This window comes from Barbatula barbatula (assembly GCF_947034865.1).
Source record: "Barbatula barbatula genome assembly, chromosome: 25".
Lineage (NCBI taxonomy): Eukaryota > Metazoa > Chordata > Actinopteri > Cypriniformes > Nemacheilidae > Barbatula > Barbatula barbatula.
This window is the reverse complement of record NC_136788.1, coordinates 7,987,232-8,003,093: the sequence shown is the minus strand read 5'-3', so window position 1 is coordinate 8,003,093 and position 15,862 is coordinate 7,987,232. Positions and strand designations below refer to the sequence as shown.

General features: G+C 40.9%; 1 protein-coding gene across 2 annotated transcripts in view; it reads right to left on the bottom strand.

Moving 5' to 3' along the window:
- scaper (S-phase cyclin A-associated protein in the ER) overlaps positions 1–15,862 on the bottom strand; it is a 105,301-nt gene that overhangs the window by 41,898 nt on the left and 47,541 nt on the right. For both annotated transcript variants that reach the window (XM_079449835.1, XM_079449834.1), the window contains 3 exons: positions 12,905–12,970; positions 12,229–12,355; positions 3,500–3,615 (listed from right to left, as the gene is read on the bottom strand). In XM_079449835.1, coding sequence (XP_079305961.1) covers positions 3,500–3,615; positions 12,229–12,355; positions 12,905–12,970 — 309 coding nt within the window. The remainder of the gene's footprint in view (positions 1–3,499; positions 3,616–12,228; positions 12,356–12,904; positions 12,971–15,862) is intronic.

Here is a 15,862-nt window from a genome sequence, read left to right as displayed (position 1 = left end):
AAAAAATACAGAAATCATATCAACAACTCTATCAAAATAATACACATAAATCAATAACACAAGCAATGACCATATCGACCATTTAATTTTCTCCTTTTTCAACCGAAACGCATAATTTTTTTTTAAGGCTAGCAAGAGGGTTAACGTCCGGTTTGCCGCGTGCGTTTCCCGGGCGTCTCGCTATCCTTGGTTTACTCATGCAAACAAAATGGCCTTCCTGCTCTAGACATCCGACCCCATTTCCTTCTTATCCGTCGATTCCCTCCAAAACACTCAGCTTGAAGCCGCAGGGTTGCACAGGGACATTAACAGAGCTCACTGTGGAATTAGCCCATTAATGTAATGCTAACAAGATGGAATCCTTCTCCCGCGGGAGTAATATTACAGCGGCATCTCCACAGTTGTTCTTTTTTGTAAATCACTCAGCTTATCTGAAAGGAGCCGATCAATACGTAGCATTACAGTAAATAGATAAACTAGCGCTGCTGTAAGGGTTAGCGTCTGAGTCAAGCATTATAGCGCGCAGATGAGGGGGGACGATTAGCACGCATTTGCTTCCGCCGTGCCCTTGACAGATACACGGAGCCACGGCAAAACGTCACTGCAAACAAGGATTTATGAAGAAGGATCATCTTCCAGCAAACTGTATATGCATGCACATTTTATTTAGGGGAAATTGAATAAAATATTAGCAAAATTGCACGCTTGATATTTAAGGGCATTAGCGAGCCTTTTTGCGGTTCTTTGTTCACCAAATTTCCAAAACTTGCTGACAACAACAGCGTTTGCGCTTTCATAAGCGATTTGATGGGGTTCTTAGTTCTTATGGATATTAGTCTCCAATGTTTTGTCATAAAAAATGTAAAGGGCTCATATGGTGCGAATGCTTGTTTTTCTGTGTCTTTGGTGTGTTATAAGTTGCCCACGCATTTATTAGACACGTAAAATTGCAAAAATGTCGGAAAATTATGCATTCTATCTAAAAGCGAATGCTCAGCCAGACCTGCCTGAAACGCCTTGTGTAACCACACCCCCACAAATCTACGTCAGTTCCTGGTATGCTTTGAGTAAGACCCCCCAAATGTATACGCAAGTAAGGTGGGCGTACCTGTCAGTACAATTGTGTAGGAACATGATGTCCGAATATGGTAAGATGCATTACATTTCCACTACATGTTTGCAGAATTCGACCAATCACTACTCACTGGTTAACTTGCCAATCATAGTACACCTCGCTTTTCAATGCGATGAGCTTTGTAAAAACTCTGCGTGTTTCATAGACGCGGAGCAAAGAGGAGATACACACATGCACGGTATGTTGAAAATACAACGTTTTTTATGTCATACCACTAACAATAATATATGTATAATTTTATTTTACGTGTAGAGCGGTTCAATGAACATAGATAAAATAATCTGGATTTGGATCAATCAAATGAGACATTTTTTAGCTCATCTTGAAATTTCAAACAATATTCATGTTTGATTGCAGACTTGGCAAATCTGAGCTCAGTTTGTCAGACCCTTTCCTCAGAAGAAATATCTGAGATGCAGAAGATCAAAAATGCCTGATGCTCTGCATTTAATCTCTTTTAATGTAAACTGTTGTGCAAAAATATTAATAAAAAATGAGTTAATTTAATGCTTTGTAAATGACAAAACAATGTAAATCTGAGTGAACTCGGACTAAGACTTCTCTTACCAGTTGGAAGCAAGCAAGGGGCAGAAAACTAAAAGAGCTGGTGACTGGTAAACACCCAGCTAGACTTGATTTACAGGTACCAGTAACACAACTTATGTCTATGAAAGGCTGGTGGAAACAAGCAAGATCGATCTGACCCCTTAAAGGTTATCACAGTTTCAGCACCAACAGCCTTAGGGCACAGAGACAGTGATAAGAGTGATTGTGCGGCAGAGAATTTAGTACAGTGAAAATAAAGAAAGAAATCATTGAAAATAACTATAAATTCATTATATAATACAACTTAAAATTTGGAACACCTGCATGACACTTTTACAGTCTATCAAATCTTCATGACCTTGCTGCAGAAATAAAAATGAGCAACAATACAAATACTGCAGTAATTTTAATGCACTTTTAATTGCACATTAAGTTTTCCAAAGTCTGTGTCATTCGATAATTTTTACAGTCCTTTCTTGTCTAGACTCAAAAGAATGGAAGTGTTCAGAAAAAGCTAATTTAATAGCATCTTTGATTAAGCAATAAACAGCTATTTGATAAAAACTTATGTCAATGTATTAGTATATCAGTGGATACAAATAAAATTAAATATTTTTTGAATTTATTTGGTGAAAAGCATGGGAAAGTTTTTACTGTATGTAAACCACATACATAACCACAGCTTCACACTCAGCACAGAGATGCTCAACAAGTCAAAGAAGGTCAGAACTCTGTCACGAAAGTGAAGCGACGACCAGTAGACTATTTTATCGAGAGCCACCACTTCATCATGTGATTGGACAAAACACAGGAGAATAACAGAAATGCCGCAAAGATCCTCACCTCCTCCTGAGCATGTCAAGTGGATCTTTTCAAAACAACAGAGGTGGCTTGAGGTGGACTCATTTGCACGGCTTGACCCGACACGAACAAGCGCGCAAGCTCGCGGAGGTTAATCAAACACGATGCGTTTCAACCTCTTCAAAAACTGGAGTTCATAAAAATCCATTACGCTACCAAACCCTGCTTGAACTTTTCTCGAATTAATGACCGTACAACAAGGAGATGGAGAGATGGCGAGTGCGAGTATGAAAGAGAAAAATCAATAAACACTACATGGCCTGTAAAAGCATTATAAATATAAGTAGCATTTCTCCATTAAGGGAGATTTGGAAAACAGCAAATGCTAATGAGGGAAGCAAAGAGGCCATTCAAGTCCATTAGTAGCTCTCTCTAGTGAAAATGGGCCGCTCTCTGAGGTTATCTACTGGCCAGTGCCACTAGATCCAGACCCACTATTCAAACCTGACTTCCATTTCCAAGTGACATATTGGACAAATGTGCTTTCTGGATTGCGGCGAGGGGCTGAGGGAGGAGTTCAAAATGAATGATTCAAATGCAAAGCTTTTTATTTTCTAAACAAGGAACATTCTTATTCATTATAAATTTATTGTGATGCAGAGCGCTACGAAGAATGACTTCACGGCTGGAGTCACTTTGTGGAATTGGAAGGTGGCCACAAATCATGCTCGGAGATGACAGATGTTTTTGAGTTTGGATAGACACGAAAAAAGTGCTCCGTATGTATTCCTAGTCGGTGCCGTGGCGTCGCGGTTGGCACATGTCCCGACACGTTGAGCTGTCATTGCTGAATCTCTAATAACTGACGGGTTACTAGCCATCAAGAAATTATAGAAAACAAAACTATGATTTGACTTGGGTTAAGTATTTTGTGTTTCAGACTACATCATGAAATATTGAGATACAATGTTTCCGCCCAACACTCCACGATGATATAATATTTGCCTGTGTACTCACTTGAGAGGAATACGGGGGACTGAAGTTGGAGTGGAGACAGTGGTGATGACCTGTAGGATCTGCTCCAGAGCGGACAACCCCCCTCCAACCTGAAATGCTACCTGATCTGCATTATTCTGAAAAAAGAGAGAGAGATAAACAGTCACAAACATGGCGAACATACTCAAGTATCACATTGTTTTCTCATAGAAGCCATCCTCGCATTGCCCACCTCCTATTTTCTAAAGGGGAGCTGGAGTGAAATTTGAAACAAAGTGATCCCCAAAGAATTCCTGCTAAATCTCAAAAGTGCACAACCCCTCCCGGCCCCCCGACAGCGACCAAAACCCAACACAGGACAACAAACGCACATAACCGCACACAAAGCAGGGGTGGTCTGCTTTGACAAAAAGAGCTTAGGGAAAACACATATAATGAAGTTGAAATTTGGAAATCAAAAAATAAAGTTCAAAACTGAAAATCAAGTTTTGGTCCTCATCTAAACTTCAAAATCATATAGTTAAATATGAGAGGGAAGGTTTAAAAGTAACAGAGTTGTTGGTTATCATAGATACCAGCCGTAAAACTTTTAACAGGGGGTCAACCAAACTGTGCCTGAAACTCATACGGCGCGAATGAGCGTCTTGAAGCAAGAAGGGACATAAAACAGTCATTTAACTGACGTGCTTCTCAAATCAAACTGTTTACAAAGGGGACGTTTTTACTTGCATCATAAAATTCTTTCGAGTTCAAAGTAGAACTTTAAGTGAGTCATACGCTTTCGAACTAAACTTCTCCGAAAGCCCTCCCCTTGCTTTGAGGAAGAAAGTCCCCCAGAGGTTGCCGATGGGTTCGACCCCGCGTTTGCAGCGAATGATGCGTAAATCAACAGCTCTGAATTTGAAAGTGACATCACCCCAGTCATTTATTTGCAAGATCGGAGAGCAAAGCAAAGAAGAAGAGCGAACGTCACACCTACTCCGTATAATGAGGTCAGGTTCTCGTACGCCATGTGACAGCACTCAATGTCAGGCACTTCAAGATGTTTTTTGTTCGGGGGATGGCGGGGGCTGCCAACAAGCCCGGACATATTGAGCAGCAAACAGAGGAAGTGCTTTGCAAAATTACATATAAGCTCCTCTCCTGTCAATCACAGGTGCCGCCAAAGAGTCATTCCTGGAGATCCGGTGGCAAGAAAGACTGCTGAACCTCCGCCAGGGTTAAGAGATTGGAACAAGCGTGGCTGTCAGGTACACCAAAGGTAGAGCGCGCTAGAACAGCGGCCGGGATTAAGAAGAGCTCACTGACAGCTCTGTCAAAGATGGCTTGCAGACAGGACGGCAACAGGAAGGGTCTCCGTAAGGTTTAAACAACGTACCCGTCGACACAACCCTGTCCTATTCTCCAGAAGCAGAGGGCCTCTCACGGTGGCCTATTTAAGGAGATATTTGGAGGGGTGATGGCGTGTGGAACTCAGTCCAGAGGGAGCTGTCTTGCCTTGCCTGCACTGGCTTACTGACAGATCCCTTTGGTGAGCAAAGTACCTGGAATCTGGAGGAGTTTAGGAAAGGGTTTTGGGATAGAAGTGACGATAAACATCAGATGAAGAAGATACAGGGATTTGAAAGACCCTGCGTGCTTATCCAGAGATCTAATTAAAACAAGATTTTATGAAGAAAGAAAGGTCTTATATGGGACACAAGTGGCAATTATTGACAAAGGAAAAAATGTGGCAAACTGTCACGGAAGTCCCATTTTAGTAGTCCATTTTAAGGGGATATTTCAGCAAAAAATTTAAATCCTCATGATGTTTAAAACCTGTATATGACTCTTCAGTGGATCACAAAAGATGATATTTGGAGAAATGTCTCTGTGGTTCCAATAAAATGGAAGTCAACGGGGGTCAATGTTGTTTGGTTTCCAATGTTCTTCAAAATATCTTCTTTTGTGTTCTGCGGAAAGTCCTACATGTGTTAACTGACACGAGGGAGAGTAAATAAACAAATCTTAAAGTTAAATCTCCTATAGAACACATGCCGTTGTGTTACCAAATGTAACTTTACCATGTCGCCACGGGCTAACCTTTCTCCATCCAGCCGAAGCATCTGGAACCGATATACCTTTTCAACAGGCCACGTCAAACAAGCAAGCCAAACGTTTGTTTATTTGCAACCAGCATGCCTCTACAACAGCAGAAACAACGTGTTAACGTAGCGTTTGAACCTTAACATAACAAAGGAGGGGCTGTGTTCCACCCGTGCGGTTTTCACGCAATGGAATGAAACGTCTCAATGCCGACACGAAAAATAAATAGAGAGAAGCTGAGGAAAAATAAAAGCGAATGTAAATTCATGCCTGCTGCCCTCTTCTAAATATTCGAATGAATATCAAAACAACCGTCTACGAGACCGAAGTCGCTCTGGTTTAGAAGCGAGCATAATCGAGTTCAGTAGCGACGTTAAATGAAACGCAGCCCGACTACGCTATGTGGCGTCTATGTTCTGAATTTGGTCATGAGCTTGGTCACGATACTGTGCAATGACATTAAACATCCAGCCCGTCTGTAATATGATAAAACATCACACGGCATGACACAAACAAAATGGGCTTGGAAGTGATGTGTAAAGCTGGTACTAATCCACAATTCGCACGGTGGGGGAGTGTGCTGGTTGGATCGGTGCGGTGTGCACCCTCATTCAACAAACACTCCATTGATAATAATAGGATGAGAGTTTGTGGGTTTTTTTGTGCGGGGATTTGAACAAGAGACCAAAAGACAGATCAGATGGGGCAGCAGAAAGAAGTCTGGCGGCAAAGTACATTTAAATTATACAGCTTGGGCAGTCTTATCCAATTACTAACAATAGTGGCCATTTTAGGCAACGCTAATCAAAGGGCCAAGCAGCTGTCCTTCCCGCTGGCCGGCCAGGACGAGGGCACGGGTGCGGGGTACGTGTTAAGTGGGAAGGAGGGCTGGATGTGTCTGTGTGTTCACCTCCCACAAACCACTCTAATTAGCCGACATGAAAAGCCAGGGGGAGGTGAACGCTCCTAAAACGCTGCATCCCCCTTCTCGTAACAGATGGAGAACAACTGGCCAGGGCGCTCATTGACGGAAGGGGGTTCAACAAGATTCCATCTTAGGGCCATCCATCTTTGGCCAAGTGGCACGGTGATGTAAACAGGCCCCCCCTTTATAACAACAGCTCGAAATCTTAGAATGAATAAGAGTGCTGGCATGTAGACGACACACAACGTTCACAAGTCGAAATAGAGAAATATACAAAGGAGCATAAACACAGTCTCCATTTAGTGAAGAGGTCTGTGTTAACATCACAAGCAAAGGAAAGGAGCAGTAAAACACAACAAAAGTTCAGCTTTAGGTTTAATAGCGCAAAGTTAAATATACTGTGCAAGATCTTTGGCGGGGGCTTCATTCAAGCGTGAAGGAGTTTAGATTTGAGAAAACAATAGGATCTGACTGGTTCATTAGACAAGTATCAAAGAGCCTTGGAAACATTTAAAGAAGTTGAAAAACGGGAGTTTCCTGTTCGTATCCCACTCTTAACGCCAGTTACAGGTCAGAATCTGGAAGTGCAGTGCGTGTTGTGCTTGCAAGAAAACCGTTGACTGCCACACCCATACAGAGTATACGGACTGCAGTTTGCCATGTGATGGCTTTCTTTCAACCTCTAAATATGAAAAGCTACAAAACATGTATCTTTCAAATATCAAGCTTGTATTAAGAAAAGTCAGACACCCAAGGGTAAATCTTTCCACCGTGGATTTCTTACCCTTCTAATACCTGTCTTGAATGCCCCTTCAAACATGCACCTGAGGGGAATCATGAATCCTCGACTCTCTTACAGTCACAAGTGGAACAAAAGAATTACCAGACAATTAGGGTCAGAAAATTACCTTACTGACAAGCACACGATGAAGGAATGCAAAAACTATGTCCATGTTTTTTTTTCTTACTCACTTGCTAACTCCTAGAGCTCTACCTGTCGCTCAACAGCCCAGACAACGCCCAATCACCTCACACGTCTTTATAAAGAGGCTTGTTGAAAAATGTGGTTCTTGTAATGTATTTCAACGACCCTGAAACTAACAAACATGCAAAAAAGAAAACTCAAAAGATAAAAAAATATGTGGATAATATGCGATTCGGATGTTTTAACGTACTTCATTTTTATCTATATACTACATGAATATTCATTAACTTTTTTATTTCCTATTTTCACTCAATTTCTTAGGCCACTATTAAAATGAAGCCATGGTGTAAAAGCATTGGTATTATGACCATGTATACAGTGATTATTTAATTACTGTAAATGCAGTCATTATTTAATAAGCATTAAGTAATCATTAATAAATGATGATTATGTTGCTTAACAGAATACAACCATAAAAATGTTTTATGCAGTATTACATAAAAGAAAAAAGTCTCATCAGGAGCTCTAGATGTGCTTAGTGTCAAAATATTGCATCAACATGCCATTTTGTTCGGAGAATTTCCTTTTTAATTTTTTATGTGTTTCCTGCGTTTCTGTTTGTTTCTTAATAAAAAGACAAATAAATATTTATGTATAGTCCTAAAACCGCATGCAAAAAAAAGATATTTTGCAAAGTACGGTCTCTCAGCGTTTACATTTAGAATATGAGGAAAAACCCACAGTTTTCTTCATATACTACAGTAGTTTTTATCTTGCTTACCATTGTATAAATGAAATATAAATGTATGTGCAATATCAATCTGCTTGAATCCAGTTAATGACTTGGATATCTTGGAACAAACTTTTTTGTGTGTGTCACATCAACATCTTTCGGGTGACTATCCGTGACCCACAAGTAGGTCCCAACCCACAATAATGATAACATTTGAGAATAGTACCACAAAACTAGTGGAAAACATATGACAAGTATATTTGCCACCTAGTGGATCTGAAAGCTTAATTCAGCTTAGAAGTGACTTTCCTAAAGTTCAAACAACACGGAGACAACTAGCTAGTGATGTTCTTCACTTTAAAGCTGATTCACACTGCATTGACACTCGTGATTGCAAAAAATCCCAATTTAGACTTTAAGACCCTTTTTCCACCCTAGGTCATCAAACTTGCGCTGAGGGCACACACGATGCTAGAAGGCTCCCCCCCAGCGCCTCTCTCCTTAGCCGAGGGCCTCTTGATCAGGTACAGCTAGCCACCAGTTGGCCACCAAGGGGAGCCAGCCCCTGACAGCTGGCAAATGAAAATGTAAATACTGGCTGCACTCTCTGGCTCAGCAGGCCCAGAATGTTCCTGACAGTCCCTCAAGTGTCATAAAGGCAGTCGATCTCCGCCTGGCCTTTATTTGAAAGCAGTGACAAACACTCCCTGGCAGAATGTAAATACGTGAGCTCATTCCACCAAGGTAAGGGAACGCAGATCAGAGGACCAAGAAAGTCCCCTGAATATTCCCGAACGACAGGAACGCAAAAAAGCCTCTTCGATCAGCCGGAGACAAACTGAAACTCGGTTTGACACAAAATAAACCATTAGAGGGCTCAGAGGGAGAGGCGAGCAAAGGTCGGAGACTGTGCCCAAGAAAAAGCTGCATGGGGAAAAGGAGGGGGGGAGTGCTTTGGGGGTATGAGGGGCGCAGAAAGTCTTGTGTTGTTCGAAGAATTAGGGGAGAAAGTGGAGACTGAATCAGATACGAGTACGAGAAAAAAAACAAACCTGTAGGTGAGTCAGTGACATGAGAGATGCTTGTTAGGTCAAATAATCTAAACTATCTTGACTCGAGGTGACCCGAAGCGGGAAACGTCAGACGCAGACGTCCAGTGAAGGAGGAGACAGGTATTTATTTGACTTTGTCTCAGGATTAGAGGCAAACTGCCTAGGCGACCAGGGTTCACACACTTGCCGGTTTTGGTGCATCAAGCCTGGGTGGCGTGTCGACCTTAGCAGGGCGTTGCGGGAATTGGGAATCTGCAGCTTTGACTGACAGTCTAAATGAAGTCCAGAGACTGTACTCGTAGAGGAGAGTCTTATCCCCATAAGAGCCCGAAGACCTGACGTTTCCACAAGCACTTCACCATTCCAGTGACTTAGAAAAACAACAACGCCAGGAGTTCCTCAAAGCAAGGTCTCGGTGGAAATCTCGAGGAGGAGTTTGTGTAAGAGGCCTTGGGGACGTTACGCAATAAATATACTTGTGTTCTTGAGAGAAGCTGTCATTCAGCGATACTTTTAAGAAGAACGAGGCCTGGAGAGAGAAGAGATGAAAAGGACAGACCAAAATGCCTTGTATTAAGGCGTTATCGGCGTAGTGCGTCTTACAATAGTGGCCAAACAAGGTCTCCGTGGGACATATTTTGTACAAACTTTGCTTTAAATGCAGCTCCAGGTTCCATTAGACCACTAAAATATGATGTGTATGAATATGGACATAAAACTAAACTTTACAGTATTTATTGGACAAATTCGCTTGGCAAAAAGGCAAACAACAGCAGTGAATATGTTTTACTTGAATATACAAATGCATAAGTTATGAATATGTTTTAACCATCTGATGAAGTCATTTCTCCTGGGTCTTGTCTCTATAAACATTCATGTGTTGTGCCAAATCATAGATGTAAACACCAAGATACTGTTATTGATATTTCAGGTCTATGGTTACCTCCCCTTCACTCCTCTTTAGGAGCTTACACTCTCCTCTCCTCCCTCTGCCTTCCTTCTTTCCCATTAGCTCAGCTTTACCACCCTCCTCTGTCCCTCTTACCTTTCTCCTGTGCCTCCAGGAACACTATTAACATCCTGCATCTCCTCCCACTTGTCAATACAGGAACACCATCAATGCACCATCTACCCACCCACTAACCAAACCACACTTCCCCTCGTTTGATAAGTGTATTACAGAACGACACCAGCAGAAGTCGTAAATGTTTCATTACCAAAATGTGACACACCCCCTATACGTTCTCTTCATATTGATCTGTGTATTCTCACAGCCAACAAAGACCTGAAATGAGTGTTTGCCTCTGAGACGAAATGCTTTAGCGAACGCCACGCCAAGGTTTGCAGGAGTATTGTCTAAAACTGACATCCTCACTCTTGACTTAAATATATTGTTTATGTTGTATTTAAAGTTTTGTATGCACATCGCGTAGTTCTATTCAAAGCTTTGAGAAGAATTTAAAATCAAATGCGAATTAGTTCTATGCATTTTGCTGTGTAGAAGAATAAACCCACATTTCATAAAACAATGTAATATGCCTATTTGCCAATTTTTCCATGTCAATAAATATCTTTAAAGTTTAGTGTTTTTGTAATTAAATGCATTAAAAGGCAAATATTGTACCAATATGCCATCCGTACATCAATCTGGACTATTTCCACAAAAGGTTATTTACATTTGATTGCTTGTTTAATTCAATAAATGAGATAAAACTGTAAAATGTAAACCCTTAGAAGACTAAGACTAAGTGACAATTCTGAAATCACAAAACCATTGTTCAACCATAAATTATTTGTTTTGTATAATAGAAAGGTCACCATTTACTCACAATGCCCTTGGTTTCAAAATAATACAAGTTTAATACAAAGACACCTACAAAAATGGTTGAACCTTATGTTGAGCAGATAAAAGGAACAATAAAATGACAGCATTGAAATGCTAAACGTGAACCAACTTGTCCAAAATCACTTGAAACAGCGATTTCGACGAGAAGTTTCGGCATTGATAAAAGGTCTTTAAAGTTTAACCATTCTCAAGCGTCAACAGTTCTCCTAATCTACACTAAATCATGTACAGAAACGACAGAAAGGACGAACAGATAAAACATCCCAGCTCTTATTAAAACAGTGGTACAGCACTGAAGTAAACATGACTCCCGCCGCATTGTAGCTTGCCAAGTGAGCTTCAAGAGATCTCGAAACCAAAGATGCAGATTCTTCAAAAGCTCCCCTGCGTTTTTACCTCAAGTCGTTCGCATTATATTTACATTTGAAAAACCAACATATTATTGTATAAAAGCCACAATGCACGACGGTAGCCAACGAAGCCAGCCAAACGCTTGGAAACATGTTCGCCTGTTTAACAAACGGGGAGCTCCGCCAATTAATAACATCTGCGGCAATGAAAACAAGCACCTAATCTGGCCCTCATTACCAAATAACCGAGGGCAGAGAGTTAAGGATGGAAAGCGATACTCTGCATACGCTGCGAGACGGGGGAAGACGGCAGCCAAAGCCAGGCGGTTCGGGGAAGTTATTGCTGAGAGCTGCCTGGAGGCTTATCTTCAAGTCCGATCCCTCCACACACACAAACACGCAAATACACATCCAATCCACACAGACTAGACCTGAGACAATAAAGCCCTCAAGCCAGAACGGTACAAACGCCACTCAGATGCAATCCAAGAACCACCCTGGTGTGGTAGAAAAGGTGGACAGATAAAGAACCTTTCCAATGATATACAGTTTGTTATGATTGGATTAGACTTTAGCTGTGAAATATTAAAGTAAACCTATGTGTTCCAATATTGGAACAATGACAGTAACATCAGACGCCATATAACCGTTCAGTCATTACTTGTGTCTGAGAAGTGTTAAAACAGATTTCTTCATTAGAGAAAGTATATTGCTCTGTTTTGCCCATTCATATGCTATACGAAAACTAGTAAAGTACAGACTCCACATTTTGACCAGATAAATTGATGTTGTAAATTACAGACTAACACACACCTGTTTGAGATTTGTACAAACCTGTTTCTCCAAAATGCGGGAGATTTCTCCCAAGGTTCTGTCTAGGCCGGACACTTTGTTACTCGCCCACTGGCCACTGTCCTGTCCCTGCTGCTGCTTTACTAGATCTTTCACCAGACGCTGAAGCCTAAACACAAACATGTTTGTTTATGTAACGTGATGAGGACTTCCCATTGACATCTATAGTTTTGATTTTCAGCTAATTTGGTCAATCTCACATAAGCGGTCAATAATTATATCTGGATAAATTACAAGCCAAAACTATCATTGAAAAAAACGAATTCTTCACTAGAATAATTGTAATGCGGAAAAAAAAAGTTTTTTAAATGTCTATTAAACTTACATTAGATTAAATACATTTGAAGAGTTTGTTTCCAAAATTTCAAAAATCATGTTTTTTTTTTGTTACGTTTTTATTGTTATGTAATGTGTTAGTTAGCTGTGAACGTTAGTATGGCTTAAATCAAAACATACCAAATGCAATTTGATTGATATTAATTGGAATGAACAATAAATGAAAATCTCATTTTGGAAATAAAATCTCATAATATTTTTTGAATTATAAAATGATATTCCAGTATTTATACATCATCGGTCGTCAAAAAAAGTAATGTTTTAAACCTCAGAAAACCTCAGATTTAATGTATGATTATTATAAATGCAACAAGGAGCTTACTTCGCCTTGTAAGGAGAGTCGGGGGTCTGTGTCTTAGCCTCCATAGACATCTCATACTCCTTAGCCCTGAAAGGTAAACACAAACAAGTTGGTCAGAAAGAGAGAGAGCAAGAGGAGTCCGATGGCTGTCACCCTGTAGACATGAGGAGATAAGACGACGTGCAGAACAAAGGAAAGGTCAAAGGGTCAAGCTGAGCCTCAAACTGTTTATTTAGTCTTTGGGCCGCACTAGCAGCCATCACAAACTAACAAGCATGAACGAGTCAAAAACACAGTTATACAGAAGGGAACGGCAAACTCTTTCATAGCCACACTGTTTAAAGCGACAGCGCACCCAGAAATGAACAAATATATGTCGTTTCAAAACAAAGATTTGTTAAAACATTTTATCATGTTGTAACTTATTTTGTGTCATTGAACACAAGTTCACTGAAGAGAACAGCAAACTATTCAAAACAAATTTAAAGTGACAGTGCACACAAAAATGAAGTGTTTTTACATTTAAATTTAGTCATTTAGCAGACGCTGTTATCCAATGCAATTTACAGATTAAGTTTTAGACCAATTGTAGGCCAAAACTGAATAAGGTTTTGCATGTGCAATAACAAACTCTCAAAGGCTTCAAATGCTCAAAAGGAAAAAAGGCATAATCACTTTATGGTTGCTGCTTGAAATTTTTGGTCACATTTTGAAGCTTTCAATGATAAGAGTTGTCAAAATAAATCTTCGAAAATGTCTACTTTTTTATCCAGCAGTATACAAGTTTGGAAAGACAAGTTTGAACTATGAACCATTCCTTTAAATGCAAAATAAAAAGCGGTGATCCGCTGTTCCCCTCAAAAATGAAACCAATCCCATCCTCTCATGAGGAAAACAGCGAGCTCAAAATAATGTTTGCTGTCAGTCAGCACTAAAACGCTGGTGTGGTCTACAAAGTAGAATTCCTGACAATCACACGTCCCGCTCCTGCAGATAAGGATGATCGATCAGCTCCTGGAAGAAAACGGTTGACGGATAGATGTTCAGGGGCTGATAAACTCAGACGTCTTGTTCCGGAAGAGAAGGCGAGTTGAGAAAATCAACACACGATCCTTAAAACTCAAGAAGTCACTTAAGCTTTTAAGTTAACTTCCGAGTGATCTTTGCTTAGTTTAACTGGGATACGTTTTCATTGCTCAATAGCTTGAGTAATGTACTGTGACGCTCGTTTCCAATAAACGTGACCATGAAAAGCAGATACTGAGATTGAATTCTACCACTAGTTTCACTAAGATTTCAATATTTGACTTGGTCTTATTCAGTCAATATAAAACAAATCAAGGTTATATTTCTACATGACGTTCATACATCACGTAGAATGATTATATGTAGAAAATGACTTCAAGCTGTTCTTTACAGACAGAGACACAAATAAGTAAACATCACTCGTACTAAAACTAGCAATCTTGGTCATGGCAGATGATTTAAAGTCAGACATTGTTTTATCATCAATTAATTTCAGTTTTGGGATCAAATGACAGTTCTGAAGGAGCACAATAATCCTGTCCGTTACTGCGACTCCGCCGTTCGCTCAGAATAAAAGAGTGATCCACACCTGGCCTCGTCCTCATCCTCCACATTACAATATTCCTCCCTGACAGCTTTACGCCCGCATGGGTTAAACAGCGGGGCAATCGCCGCACCATCAATCTCTGAACGCGGCAGGCCCCATTAAATGAGCCGGGCACCATAAATATTAGTAACCAGCTATAAGCGGGGGGGGGCGTGCCGCTACAAAGCTACAATGCCGAGCTAATCATCAATTCATCACAATGTGCCCCACTATTCACCTCCGCACATGCCGGACGCACACAAACCCTTCCCCCAACAGACACAATTTTAACAAATACCGTGTATGAATTTTAAGTGTACTATGGGAGGCATTCGTTAACATTTGGTCGGTCGACGGCACATTTAATATCGCCTCGGAGAGGCTCTCAATCAAACTGAGGACATTTTGACAATTCCATGATGACGAAAAGGGAGGAAAAATTTGACTGGTGAAATATTTGAAGCTGCACACGTCTACAAATTCTACAAAGATATATTAAGAGTTATATGTGGTATAAATATCGGATACATCCTGAGATTTAAAGGATTTACATGCACCTGACGGTAAATAAACGTCTGAGGTAAACAGGGTCTAAAAGATTAAATTGTGGCCTTAATGTGACTGTTCACCTAAAAACAACAATTCTGTCATTTATTCGCCCCTTATGTCATTGAAAATTTGTATTTGACTCTTTCTTCGGTGGAAGATACTTTGTGAAATGTCCCCGTGGTTTTGCGCTCATATGGTGGAAGTCAATGGGGGTCAATGTTGTTTGTTTACCAACGTTCTTCAAAATATCTTCTTCTGCAGAAGAAAGTCATACAGGTTTGAAATGACATGAGAGGGAGTAAATGTTTAGGAGGAAAGGAGGAAGAGAGTCTCGCATTCACCACCGACACGGACGGACACGCTACTTTCACGGTAATTAAATCCACACATGTTTGCGCACAAAAAACACGACATATATTTAACGTATAAATCAGCGTCCGGCCGACGACCGAACGGGCTTTATAATGACACCCGGGGACAGGGCGACCTGGGAGGGCTGTGAAAAGCTCTCTAGCGTTTTACAAACACCACACTGTGCTCCAATAAAACGGCTCATTTCCACCCCGCGGTGGAGCCGGCAACATCAGCAAACCGGGGCTGTGGGCGGCCGTGATTTATGGGCGTGTAGCGCCTGTTCTCTCTCTTTCATTCTTTCCTTCTCGCCCGCTTTTCCCTCGCCGTGCGAGTGCTGCGGGGCTCAGCGCAGGAGTGACGGAGAACAGAAGAGGCTCATGTTGTCACTCTCCCCGCCAAAGCTCAGAGCTGATCTGCCCTCTGTGCTACCTCGGCTTTAATGAGTTCAGAAGCAGTGCAGACTG